This window comes from Dipodomys ordii, unplaced genomic scaffold, assembly GCF_000151885.1.
Source record: "Dipodomys ordii isolate 6190 unplaced genomic scaffold, Dord_2.0 Scaffold2, whole genome shotgun sequence".
In the NCBI taxonomy this organism is placed as follows: domain Eukaryota; kingdom Metazoa; phylum Chordata; class Mammalia; order Rodentia; family Heteromyidae; genus Dipodomys; species Dipodomys ordii.
In genome coordinates this window covers 6546631-6560254 of record NW_012267218.1, presented here as the reverse complement: position 1 = coordinate 6560254, position 13624 = coordinate 6546631, and the positions used below count along the sequence as shown (strand labels likewise).

General features: G+C 39.9%; 1 protein-coding gene across 1 annotated transcript in view; it reads left to right on the top strand.

Moving 5' to 3' along the window:
• Vrk1 (vaccinia related kinase 1) overlaps nt 1–13624 on the top strand; it is a 56568-nt gene that overhangs the window by 29950 nt on the left and 12994 nt on the right. Inside the window, exons 8-11 of the mRNA XM_013017597.1 lie at nt 797–929; nt 1713–1833; nt 2273–2331; nt 3320–3498. Coding sequence (XP_012873051.1) covers nt 797–929; nt 1713–1833; nt 2273–2331; nt 3320–3498 — 492 coding nt within the window. The remainder of the gene's footprint in view (nt 1–796; nt 930–1712; nt 1834–2272; nt 2332–3319; nt 3499–13624) is intronic.

Sequence of the window (13624 nt, the reverse complement as noted above, 5' to 3'; positions counted from 1 at the left end):
CTCTACCACTTGAGCCACAGCGCCACTTCCGGCTTTTTTGTTTTTGCTTATGTGGTGCTGAGGAATCGAACCCAGGGCCTCAGGCATGCAAGGCAAGCACTTTAACCTCTGAGCCACCTTCCCAGCCCCTTGTGTTCACTTTTGTATTAGACCTTGTGAGAAAGTGAAAGCTCTATGAGCCTTGCTCAACAAGACAAGATTAATTATAAGTTTATCATATACTTCTCTAAAAAAGTATATCAAGAGTATCAAATGATATTATCAAATGATATTATCCAGAATATAGTCACATGGTCATTTAATATTTTTAGTCAAAACAGATTCCTGGGCTGGTTTTGTAGATCAGTAGAATTGTAGGAGATCAAGCATGTGCAAGTTTCTGACTTAGATCTCCTTAAGTAAATGAAATGATTTTTAAAAAAATTATTGTGTGCATTTTGCATTTCACTCATTTGGAGTGTTTGCCTCTGTAGGTGAATTGACCCCCAAATAATATTTAATTCTATATTTTATTTATTTATTTATTTTGGGTCCGGTTGTGGGCCTGAACTCTGGGCCTGGGCGCTGTCCCTCAGCTCTTCAGCTCAAGGCTAGCAGTCTACCACTTGAGGCACAGCACCACTTCTGGCTTTTTTCTTTTTGCTTATGTGGTGCTGAGGAATCGAACCCAGCGCCTCAGGCATGCAAGGCAAGCGCTCTACCACTGAGCCACCTTCCCAGCCCTTAATTCTGTATTTTAAAGTAGCACGTACAATGGCTTTGCCTTTAAATTGTCTTGAATATTGGAAATTTATAGGTGTACTTGGTGGATTATGGCCTTGCTTATCGCTACTGCCCAGAAGGAGTTCATAAAGAATACAAAGAAGACCCCAAAAGATGTCATGATGGCACTATTGAATTCACCAGCATCGATGCTCACAATGGCGTGGGTATGTCCACAGTTTTTGAATGAGAAACCCTACTAATGTTTTCACTGAGTTCTTACACAATTCTTGATGGATGCAGATAGATAAGGATTGGAAGAGACAAAGTAGGAATGGGAAAGGGGATAGAGATTATTCTCTTTTTTTTTTTTTTTGGTGGTTTGTGGGGCTTGAACTCTGGGCCTGGGTGCTGTCCCTCAGCTCAAGGCTAGTGCTCTACCACTTGAGCCATAGCACCACTTCCGGTTTTCTTGTGGTTAATTGGAGATAAGAGTCTCACGGACTTTCCTGCCTGGGTTGGCTTTGAACCATGATCCTCAGATCTCAGTCTTCTGAGTACGTGGGATGACAGGTGTGAGCCACCAGTGTCCGCCTATTCTCCCACTTTTGTGGAACAGGGTGTCTCCCACCATGCTCCTGCTTGAAGATGACTGAGCAGGTTCATCCACCTGTACTCAGGACATCCAATTACTTTTATGTATGATTGCAGGCTGGTTGGATTTATACTTTCCAAACACAATATTACATGTGTCATAGTTTCATAAGTTTGTCTTCCTAGATTAATAGTCTGAGTTTGTGATCCTAAAGTTTATGAGTTTGGATGATCGTTAGTGGGAGATAAGTTTGTTGTAATGAGGCCTAATGCTCAGTTCTTTCAGTGCAAGAGCTGACACGATGATTGAAAGAGCCTGGAGTAGCCTGCTTCACTTCACTGGCTGCTTTATGTACACCCTAACTTGGACCTTGAAAATGATTTTTAGTGTGCTTAATCTTCTTTTGTATTTGTAGCACCTTCACGACGTGGTGATTTGGAAATACTTGGTTATTGCATGATCCAGTGGCTTAGCGGCCATCTTCCTTGGGAGGATAATTTGAAAGATCCAAACTATGTTAGAGATTCCAAAATTAGGTAAAGGACAACTTAAAACTTTGGTGGGGGAGGGGGATAAGTTATGCTAGGGAAAATGGTTTTAGTCAGAATTTCTGGACGGGAACTGTAGTGTTTTTATGTTTTGTTTTAAAATTTGTATGTGTTTTTTGTTTTGAGAAAGGGTCCTGCTTTGTAGTCCAGGCTTTCCTAGAACTTGAGATCCTTTCGCCTCAGCCTCCCAAGTGCTAGAATTATAGGTATGCACCACCATATCCAGCTCAGAACAGTAGCTTTAATTGACACCAATGTAGAAATTAGAAACTACATGTTAAACAGTAAGGTTCTTTGGAGTTGGTTCAGTTTATTTTAGAAGACTATCTGAAATCATATTTGGGATATAATACAATGCTACTTAGTGTGCAATTTACTGTTACTAGATAATCTATGATACCATGTTTGATTATTTCATTTTTAACAGATACAGAGAAGATATTGCAGGCTTGATGGATAAATGTTTTCCTGAGAAAAACAAGCCAGGTAGGAAAAGACTGAGATGTGGGTAGGGAGGAGAAAAGTGTGATGCCCATGAAATATGTCTCATGCACAAGTTCTGGTGGTTTTAGATGTAGACTTTGTACTGGGGTATCTCAAAGAGGCACTTCCCACTCCACAGTTGGGTGGCTGTGTGAGACTCATTCAGTTGTTCAGTTCATTGTACTTAAGGACATTTAATTTTAAAAATCTTTATTTTAAGCCCAGTGTGGTGGCTCACACTTATAATCCTAACAACATGGGAAGCAAAGATCAGGAAGATCATGGTTTGAGGCCAGCTCAGGTAATACGTTTGAAAGATTCTCCCTCCTCCCTCATTTCAACCAATGAAAAGGCTGCATATGGTGACAGATGCCTGTCATCTCCACTATGTAGGACACATCAACAAGAGCATCCAAGCTGGCTAGGGCATAAATGAGAGACTATATTTAAAAAAAATGAAAAAAGCCTAAAGGGCTAGGGTTCTGCATAGCACCTGCTTGGCAAGTGTGAGACCCTGAGTTCAAAACTCAGTAGTGGGAAGTAGAGCTGTGCCTCAAGTGATGATAGATCACCAGCCTTGAGTGGAAAAACTACAGGATAGCGCTTGGGCTCAAGGGACTGAGACTCGACCCTCAGTACTGGCACAAACTAAAAAGAAAAACAAGAGTAGTATCCTACTCCCAGTCTACTCTAGTTCTTTTTGTGCTTTTTGATATTTGTCTTAAGTAAATATTTTTTGTCTTTCACAATTACCATTTGTTTTTACAGTCTATCTAAAATTTTTCAAAATTTATTTTTATTTTGCTTACCTGTCAATTCCCAAATTAAAAACATACTTTTCATTGGACAAGTGATTGCAACAAAAGACTCTTCTTGACAAGATGTACACACACATTCTCATTTTATGGTAGTCATAAATTATGTTTGTACAGGTAGGAGAACTAGATCAAATTTTGATTACAGTTTAGAAAAGGATGGTGTTATTTTTCAGGTGAAATTGCTAAATACCTGGAAACTGTGAAATTACTGAACTACACTGAGAAGCCTCTGTATCAGAATTTACGTGACATTCTTCTGCAAGGGCTAAAGGCCATAGGAAGTAAGGATGATGGTAAACTGGACCTGAGTGCTGTGGAGAATGGCGGACTGAAATCCAAAGCAGTGACAAAGGTGAACTCTCACATCCTCCTCGTGCTTCTTACAAGTTAACCTGTGCTAATAGTGAAGTACAAGAATAACTCTGTGATGAAAATAATAGATTGTTTGACAATGAAATATTTATCACTTGCAAGGACAAACTCCTTTTACAGTGTAGCCAAAGTATAGAGGCTTGTGGGAAATAACTATATAGGCTACTACTGGACATACATAGCTGCATATGTGTTAGGATGGTACCTTGTGATGCTGATAAGCCCGCAGAAGGATTTTGCTGACCCTGACCCAACTGATTATCTGCATCTTCCCCCTTAGTCATATCTTGGGCTCAATCTTAGCTCAGTTTTTCTGTGTTGATGGTGTGGTAATATTTGACCTCTTCAAACTGGGCAGATGTAATTGGTCTTTTTGTTGGTCTGTTCTGTCATTTGAACATTATTTTGCTGTTTAAGTGAATGTTGGAGAGCTCAAAGATCATCAAAGTCATCAAAATGATGACCTTAATGCTAGAAGTGTTTCAGAGTGTTTAGGACTCCTGAGAGCACCTTAGAATTTAGATTATAGAGGTTGCATTAACTTCTACATGCACTATTGATTATTTTTTAAATAATTAGTTATATTTACTGGTTTCCTTTCTTAACTAAAATGACTTTTCTTTGTTTTTCATATTTTAAGACAAGGTCTCACTATTGTAGCCAGGCTAGCCTCAAGCTTTCAATCTTCCTGCCCTTGCCTCCTGACTGCTCGGTTACAGGTGTGATTTGCTTGGCTATCATCTAAATAAGCTGCCGGTTTTATATGGGACAGGAAATCTTGTTAAAGAAAAACCTTTTTCATGAAATTATTAACTCTGCTATTTACTGCAAATTTCAGTAGGTTTCATTGGATCTCTCATAATTTTAAACTATGAGAAAAAGACTGGAAAACAGATTTTTATCTTTAAAATCAGGAGCAGCCTATTAAGAGAGATTCCTGTCTTTAACTGACAAAGGTGATTAGTATCACAAAATTGAATCAGGAAAATCTGGTCTCATGGTAATGTCATTATACAATGTCATCTAGACACTCACAGCTGCATAGACATTGTTTTTTTAAAGTTTTGTCCTCAATTGCACCTGTTCATTTTTGCCATTTGCAAGTGTGCTGGGAACCAGATCCAGGACTGAAAGGAAGAGAAGTGGAGCCCGTGTGCAGCGAACCTATTGTTCGCATGCAGGCTGAAGCAGACAGCGTGCACTTTCTGCTCTGTCAGATTCCTTGGCATTAATATTTTCAGCTAGTTTCCTCTGAAGTTTACTGACTGTGGAGTCAAGATTTCTCCTGCAGAAGGAGCTTGTCCAAAGTACCCTACTCTCTGGAAATCCCTGTCTTTGTCCCTACAACGCTGGGGTGAGCCTGGCTTCTGCAGGCTGGCTTACATTACACCAGAGTTTAAGCTGCCACAGAGTTTCCCTCTGTGGCCCTGGACTTCTATTCGTCCTGATGGCTCCTGAAGCTGGGAATATCCTGTGGGGTCATCTGGATACAGCTTCACTTAAAGCAAAAGAAAAGGTTGCAACGTAGGGAGGCTCAGTTGACTTTTTTTTGTGTACTCACTGCTGACACAAGTCTAAACTTTGTAGTAAAAAGAAGTTAATTAAAATTCAGATTAGGTTGTGGTAAGGCCATGAAACTGCTTGATAGCTCTACAACTGAAGTGAGATGAATATTGTTAATTTTTCTTTCTTTTGTTTGCAATGTAAAGTAATTGGGCCAGACTAACTTTTAAAGCAGGGCTCTGCTGATGATATAGCTTTAAGGAAAAGACTTTTGCTCTTTGAGAAACTAGTATGCTGCCTTTTTTTTTTCCTGGTATTATTTTAAAGTAGTTGTACAAAGGGGCTACAATTCCATAAGTATAGTGTTTCTTGGTTAATGTCATATCATTCATTTTTCTCCTACACCTTTTTCCCATCTCTGCCCTCAAGTAGTAGTTCAGTGTTTACATTATGTCCATTGAATATGATGACTGCATTTGCTCATCATTCTGCTATCCATTGTGTACTGCCCCTTTGCTCACTGCCCCCCCAATTGTTTCCACTTACTGATACTTGTTTTGATAATAGTATATTAGTTGTTCAGTGGTGTTATAACTGAATTCTTCCCCTAAGTGAACCTATGTTTTTAAAAGAGCAAAGTTTATAATAGCTTTCCCCTCCTCTGGTTACCAGGAAGCTGCATTTTCTCCCTGTTCCTTTTCTCCTTTTGAAGTCTTAAGTTACAAACTGTATAGTTACTAGGCTGAAGTCTTTTCTGGAAAGGGATAGGTTTAATAAACTCAATGTATGTTTTTATGTTCCTACGAGGTATCCTTTATAGTAGAATTTATAAGAATTGGTCAACAGTAGAGAAGCAGAGTTTTATCCATTGTTTGCAACCATGCTTCATTATGGTGCTGTATATTTGGAAACTAAAGTGAAATAGGAATATACCCCCTTGGAAATACTGTTAGCTCAATAGCCAAAGAGTTTTATTTGATGCACAGAACCTTGGAAATGTTTAAGCTGGAGAAGAAAGAGACTAAGTATAAATCTTGCTTTAAAAAGTACAGGATTAGGGCTGGGAAGGTGGCTCAGTGGTAGAGTGCTTGCCTTCCATGCATGAAGCCCTGGGTTTGATTCCTCAGCACTACATAAGCAAAAAGAAAAAAGCTGGAAGTGGTGCTGTGGCTCAAGTGGTAGAGCGCTAGCCTTGAGCTGAAGAGCTGAGGGACAGCGCCCAGGCCCAGAGTTCAGGCCCCACGACCAGACCTCCCCCCCCCAAAAAAAAAAAAAAAACAGGGTTAGCTAGATCCTGGCGACTTAGCCTGTAATACTTAACTGGTAGGCAGAAATGAGGAGGATTGCAATTAGAGGCCAGCTCAGGCAAAAAGTTAGTTATACTCCCCTTCACCAACAAGCTGGGTGTGAGTGTCAGCACAGGTAAGATCATGTTCTTAGCCTAGGCAAAAAACATGACACCATATTTGAAAAGTAGCTAAAGAGCAAAGGGTTGCTGGGTTTGGGTGGCTATTTCAAGTGATACGGTGGCTGCTTAGCAAGTGTGAGGGCCTTCCTAAGTTCAAATTCCAGTACCACCGAAGGGAAAAACTCACAATACCCGCCCCCCCCCCCATCTTGACATTACAATGCAATAGATTTAGTGTGTACTAAAATTGCATAGTTATGCAGAAGTTCTAATTTATGTAACTAGTCTGAGCTAGGTCTCTGGAACTACAATTCTTCCCTAGCTGGGTGCTGGTGGCTCACGCCTATAATCCTAGCTACTCAAGAGGCTGAGATCTGAGGACTGCGATTCGAAGCCAATCAAGGCAGGAAAGTCTGTGACTCTTACCTCTAATAAACTACTCTGAAAAAACTAAAACTGGTTCTGTGGCTCAACTAGTAGTGTGCTAGCCTTGAGCAAAAGAAGCTCAGAGACAGAGCCTAGGTCCAGAGTTCAAGCCCCAGGACCAGGAAAAAAAAATTCTTCCCTGTAATGTTGGCTAAAAATAGCTTAGTTTACTGGAAGAAGCTCACCAAGTAAGACCGGATACTGCTATTAGCCATCTTCTTTTAGGGTGTTGACTAAGTTGCCTGTACAACTCCATAGAAAGTCTTGGGTTTTTAGAGCGTGGTCCTGTGGTTTTTATGGGTACCTTGCAGTTTCCTATTATGTATTAGCCCTGTCAGTAATGTGCACATACTCTTCTTTGCTTCTCTATTTTTTACCCCCACTACAAAATGATGTATGTATATAATGTATATCTGTCTCTATCTATCTATCTATCTATCTATCTATCTATCTATCTATCTATCTATCTATCTATCTATCTATCTATCTATCTATCTATCATCTATCTCAGTTATATTTGCTGACTGGACTAGCCAACATTTTCCTGAACAAAATTACTTCCCATAGTTAAATAATTGTCTGCTGGCACTGAGCCTGGAACCGGGCACAGAATTGAATGAGCGACTGTGGCTGTTCTGGTGGGCAGCTTCCTCCTGTCTCCCAGGGGATGGCGTTGCACACGGTTTATGACATACCATGTGGCCTGGAGGGGATGTCTGAACTCATCCCAAGGATGAAACTGACTTGATCATGGCCTATGATTAATTTTTTTAATGTTGAATTCTATTTTCAATGATTGTGTGTGTTTGTGTGTATGTGTGCATGCATGCATGTGTGCCAGCTTGGGGCCTGGACATTGACCCTGAGCTGTTTTGCTTAAGGCTGGCTCTCTACCACTTGAGCCACAGCTCTACTTCTGGCTTCTTGGTAGTTGATTGAAGATAAGAGTAACGAGGACTTTCTGCCTGGGCTGGCTTTGAACTGCATTTCTCAGATCTCAGCCTCCTGAGTAGCTAGGATGACAAGTGTGAGTTCCTGGTACCCAGCCATTTGCCAGAAATTTATTGTAAATTTTTGCATCGGTATTCCTCACGAGATTAATCTATTCTCTTTTTCTGGCTTCTGGTCTTGGAATGAGGGTAATACTGGCTTTACTGAACGATCTCGGCAGCGTTCCTTCTTTTTCTGTTTCACGGGAGAGTTTGTGGCGATTGGTGTTCTCTGAAGGTCTGGTAGTATTCAGCCATGAATCCATTTGGCTCTGGGCTTTTCTTTGTTGGGAGACTTTTTATTACTTCTTCAATCTTATTGCTTGTTACAGCTCTGAAGAATATTATTGGAATCTCTTGTCAGGAAGCATGTTCATTTCAGACTAGGTTGCCTTGGTATGGTTATATTCGGCTTCTGAACACGTCTCCAAAGCTGCCCTCTCAGTTTATATTCAACCCACCAGCAGTTACCGCCAATCATGGATACTAGACATTACATTATGTTTCATTTTACCTATTTTAGTGTATGTGCACTGATTTGTTTTGTGTGTGTGTGTGTTGCCAATAGTGGGGATTGAACTCAGGACCTTATGCTCTCACTGGGCTTTTTAGCTCCTGGTTTGTACTCTACTGCTTTAGCCATACCTCTAGTCTAGCTTTTTACTGGTTAATTGGAGATGGAAGTCTTGGAGTTTGCTGCCTGGGCTGGCTTCCAACTGAGAACCTGAGATCTCAGCCTCCTGAGTAGTTAGGATTGTAGGCGTGAGTCAGTGGTTTGATTTCATTGAAGAATATTGTTGTGAGGGACCTTTTTGTATGCCTAGTGGCCTTATTGAGTTTAATTTTATTACTTTACATTTTATATTTATTACTTTATATTACTTTATTCCTTTATATTTTTGCATTTCAGTTTTTTTTGCCCATTTGATATAATTTGTGGAGCCAGGTGCTGGTGGTTCATCCCTATAATCCTAGCTACTCATGTGGCTGACATGTGAGGATTGTGGTTTGAAGCCAACCTGGCCAGACAAGTTTGTCAAACCCTTACCTCCAATTAATCACCCACAAGGCCTCAAGTTCAAGCTCCAATAATAGCGCTCACGTGCTCACAGTCTCTCTCTCTCTCTCACACACACATACATACACAACACACACAACACACACACAGATACACACGAGTCTCTCTCTCTCTCTCTTTTCTCTTTTTCTCTCTCTTCCTAATGTTATCACCTTCCTTTTGATTTGCCAGAGTTTGAGTATGTGTGCTGCACATTTCCACCTTCCAGTCTGTGATAAATCTTTTAATATAGTGTCTATTGATAGAAGTTCTTTTAGTGGAGCTGAATTGGTCAGTCTTATAGTTTATGGCTAATGCTTTTATATTGTATTTAGGGGAAAATTTTCCAGCCTCAAGATCAAGATCATGAAGACCTTCACATTATTTCACAGAAGTAGATAAATTATGCATGGTGTAGCTATGTTGGATATCTGGTTAATCTGGGCCATATGTTGAGAAGACCATAATGTACCCACAGGATTGCAGGGTAAATACGTTTGTTTCCTGACACATTGTTCTGTCCATCAGCCTGGTATGCATCAATCCTCGCACTAATGCCACTGGGCTTCATTGTTCTCTCTGACCCATGTAAGTCCTCCAACATTGCCTTAAGATTGTCTTTGCCCTTCTTGGCTCCTTTGAGTTTACATTTAAATCTTAAAGCCAGACTATTAATTTCCACAGAAGTATTCTTTTTTTTTTATTGTAAAGATACTATACAGAGGGTTACAGTTACATGAGCAAGGTAATGAGTACACTTCCTCTTGAACATTGTTCCCCCTCCATTGTTTTCTCCCTACCATTCCTTCCCTCCCTACCTTCCCCGAGGTTCTTTTTTTTTTTTTTTTTTGATTGTGATTAAGTGATTACATAATTTCCGGAATTTCACAGTATTGTGGAATAATGATGCTCATTTAAAGTCACAAGTTCATTCTAACTTTCCTGGAGCAAATTGTCTATCACAGTCTATAACATATAACGTCCACAGAAGTATTCTTGAGATTTTGCTGATTCAGTAGACCAATTTGGGAGGAAGCAACACCTTTATAATATCCTTTTCCATAAACATGGTCTACTCCTCTCTCCATTTCCATGTTCTTTCACTTAGTTCAGTTGTAGTGGTGCTTTTTGTGTTAGTAAAATGGTGTAATTGGTCCTCTTGTTTCTTGTTTCCTTTCTTCTCTTTTCTTTTTCTGTGATTACCCCAAAGTTACCTTTCTTTTTCCTTTGTTGTAAGGTAAATCATCCCAGAAGCCACATTTTAAAATATAGAATATTGGAGTCTTTATTATATAGTTAACAGGCTGCAGGCTGCCAGTTGTTATAAAGGCCTGCAGCATGCAAGTACATATAACATACTAAAAAGGAAAGAAATAATAAGAACAATACCAATAAGCCAATTCAGCTCCAATGGAGAGCTGAATTGGGACGCCATGTTGACTGGAGATGAGCCAGGACACAGGACACAGGACACGATCACAGAGACACAGGTGGCATGGAGTTCTGGCAGCTAGGCGAGTCCGAGCCTAAATAGGTGGGAGCAGGAGCAGATCCTCAGGAAATTCCCAGTTCTAGGCACTAGGCTGACAGATTCAGTAACCTATCAGCCAAGTGCCTGCACCTGCCTCCAGGGGTCCAGGCATGCCCATTACCTGGGAGGCAGGTGAAGGTGGTGGGAGGGGTTCCTCTCCTCCCCTCCTTTCCACCCCCCTCCCCCACCCGCATGAAGACAAGATGCCAGACCCTGCCATCCACCACGTGGCCAATATGGTGCTGGCCAGACATGACCTCCTTACTTCACCTTCTCCCCCTCACCTTTCTTTCTGAAGAACCATATTTTCTTTCAGAATAGAGTTTTTAGATGTATATATGTATGTACACACTTTTTTTTTTTTTTTTGAGACAAGCCTTGTCTAGGCTGGTCTTGAACTGGCTTTTTAAAGGCCCAGGCTGTTGCCAATTGCTGTCGTTATAAATACATATCACCACACCCAGCTTTTTATGCTATTAATATTCCCTTTGTTTTCTCTTTTTGTATTTTAACTTGTTGACATACTTTTCCTCTTATTCTCATTCATGTTGAGCTTTATCTACACGTGAATATTGGGCTTCCACATCCTTTGAACTGTTCTGATTTCCTCATAATTCGGACTTGTGGGCTTGATATTGTCTGTTGATTTTAGTTGCCTAAAGGTGTGAGTATTAGCAGAGGATCTGGTGAGCAATAGGGCAGAAGATGTTTTTTCTCATTTCCCTTCTCTTCGGAACTAGAAGAGTCAGAAATTTGAGTGATTGATTTGAGGTATTGTTAGTTAATCCACAGAGAAAGAAAGGCTTCATTGTTTTCTTTCACATAGTTTTAGCTCTTTTATGTGTTTCTTATTTATTTTCTTTTTTGTCATCTGTTCTGGTAATTCCCTTCTGATTGTTGAAAATACCTAATCCTGAATGGGTTCCATTATTCTGCCCCCTCTGTTTAGGCTTATTCTCTGCAGGAAGAGACAAAATGTCAGGTCTTGCTCTTGGTGGGTTTCTGTGGGGATCTTGAGGGGCCTCCTGTTCCAAGGACTTTTCAGACCTTAATTTTCCAAGCTACCTTGTTTATACCTTCTAATTGGGATAACTGTAAAAAAATTCTGAGCAGTGTTTCCTTACAGACTTCTTCCCATTGTGGTTTGGTGGTAAATGGCAGCCATGGTGTTTCCTGGAAATGGCTTCCAGCCTTATTGGCCAACACCGTGGAGGCTGGTGGTGTGGAGCCATACCAAGCTGGCTTTTCATGCTTATTTGCCACTCGTTTCTAAAGGTTTTGGTGGGCTTGGGGAGTAGAGTGTGAAACGGTGAAATCTTATACCCTAACTGCTCCTCTTTTTAATTTTTTTATTTTAACTTGTTTGTGTGTGAACATTTTGAGCTAATTAGGCCCTTGTATCTTTTCCCACAAGAGACAACAGCTCAGCAACACCCAGAGCATCTCATGTTACAGTCAGTAAGACTTCAATTCTAGTTGTTTTTGTTTTTGTTTTATGCACTATGTATCAATTACTTATACTTAATGAGAAACTGATATTTTGTTACTATTCTTGTTAGCTTTCCTTTTTACTGGATTAAATTTTAAGAGTATAAGTTCAAGTAACTTTTTTTTTTTTTGAAGAGAACTGGGAATGGTAAACTTTCTGAGTCCTGGAAAGTTGAAATAGGCTATCTTTTGTTCTACTACAGAGAAATATAGGGTTATTAACTGTAACAGTTCCTGTTCTTAACAGCCAAGTCATCTTCTAGCATCCACCTTTATTGTATTTCCATTTCTGGTGCTGGGGATTGAACCTAAGACCTTGTGCTTTTTTAGACAAGCGCTTTACTACTTGACCCATGTCCCCAGCCCTATTGTGTTTTGTTCTTTTTTTTTTTTTTGTAGGAAAAAAATGGTTTTGTACATGGGATGAAACAATATAAATTCAAAACTTACAGATAAGGGTTAGCTCTATCACTCATCTCTTTAAAAAGTTTATATGAATATCCAGTCAAAACCAACAGGGTGTCCTTTTTTTTTAAAAAAAAATAACTAGATTTGTGTCTTTTCCATTCTTGAAGCTTCTTGCTTTTCCCTTTATCCTGGTATTCCCATTTCACAGTGATTTATTTTACTTTGCTCGTGACCCTCATTCATCCTTCCTGGTACTCAGTGGTCACTCCATGTGTAAACATTTAATGCCTATCTTCAACCCTTGAAAATTTCATCTTCTATTCATGAGTCCTTCCTTTCCCCCCATCTACATTCTCTTCCTCTGGAACTCCCGCAATGCTCTCTGAACTCTGAAAGCCGACTTCTCTTCCTCACAGCTCCTAAGTTTTCTGTGAACTTGAGTTTTCCAACCTTAGCATGGTGCTGGTTATAATGTGGATTCTGGTTCATCGGCTTTCATCTACAGTTGTCCCTCATTATATCATGGTTCACTTACTGCGGGTTCACCGCATCGTAGTTTAAAAAAAACAAAAAAACAATGAAAATAGCGATTCCTCACCAATCATAGCATTTATATTCCAGAGACCTCTATGACAGGTGAAAATCTGTGAAGTAGCAATAAGTGAACCGCAGTATATCGAGGGATGATTAATGCTGCTATTTGATGGACTTTCTCCTCTTGTAGGAGTCTCTGGAAGGTAACTCCTGTGATAGGTGAGGGATCACTATATTCTACTTTTCAGTCATAGTTTAAGGGATTGATTATTTTCTTGATACATTAGCTTTTTCTTGTTTCACTGGTATGACAGCCTCTTAATTTTCTTTGAGAATGATAATTATGATTTTTTTAACAGTATTTTTTTTGTCTTTTCTTTTTTTTGGTACTGGGGATCGAACCCAGGACGTTGCACTTGCTAGGCAAGCGCTTTGCCACTGAGCTACATCCCAGCCCAGAGAATGGTAATTATGATTTTTTTTTAAAGAATGACTATTTTGGTGTGTATCGGGGTTTTTTTGTTTTTTGATTCTGTAACTTCCTTTAGAATTTGCCAGTCTTTGTTCTTTAGCCCAAGATGGACCGCCTGTTACCATTAGTTGATGTTTGCATTACAGATGCCTCCTGCCAGTGATTTTAGTGGATGAGAGACTTGTGGCCAGATGGCTGGATTTCTTTTCTGGATGTCAGGACTCCCTGATTCTTCTGTTCTTTTGTCTAGTCTGTGAGGTGCTTTTAACACAATCCGTCAGGTCATTCTA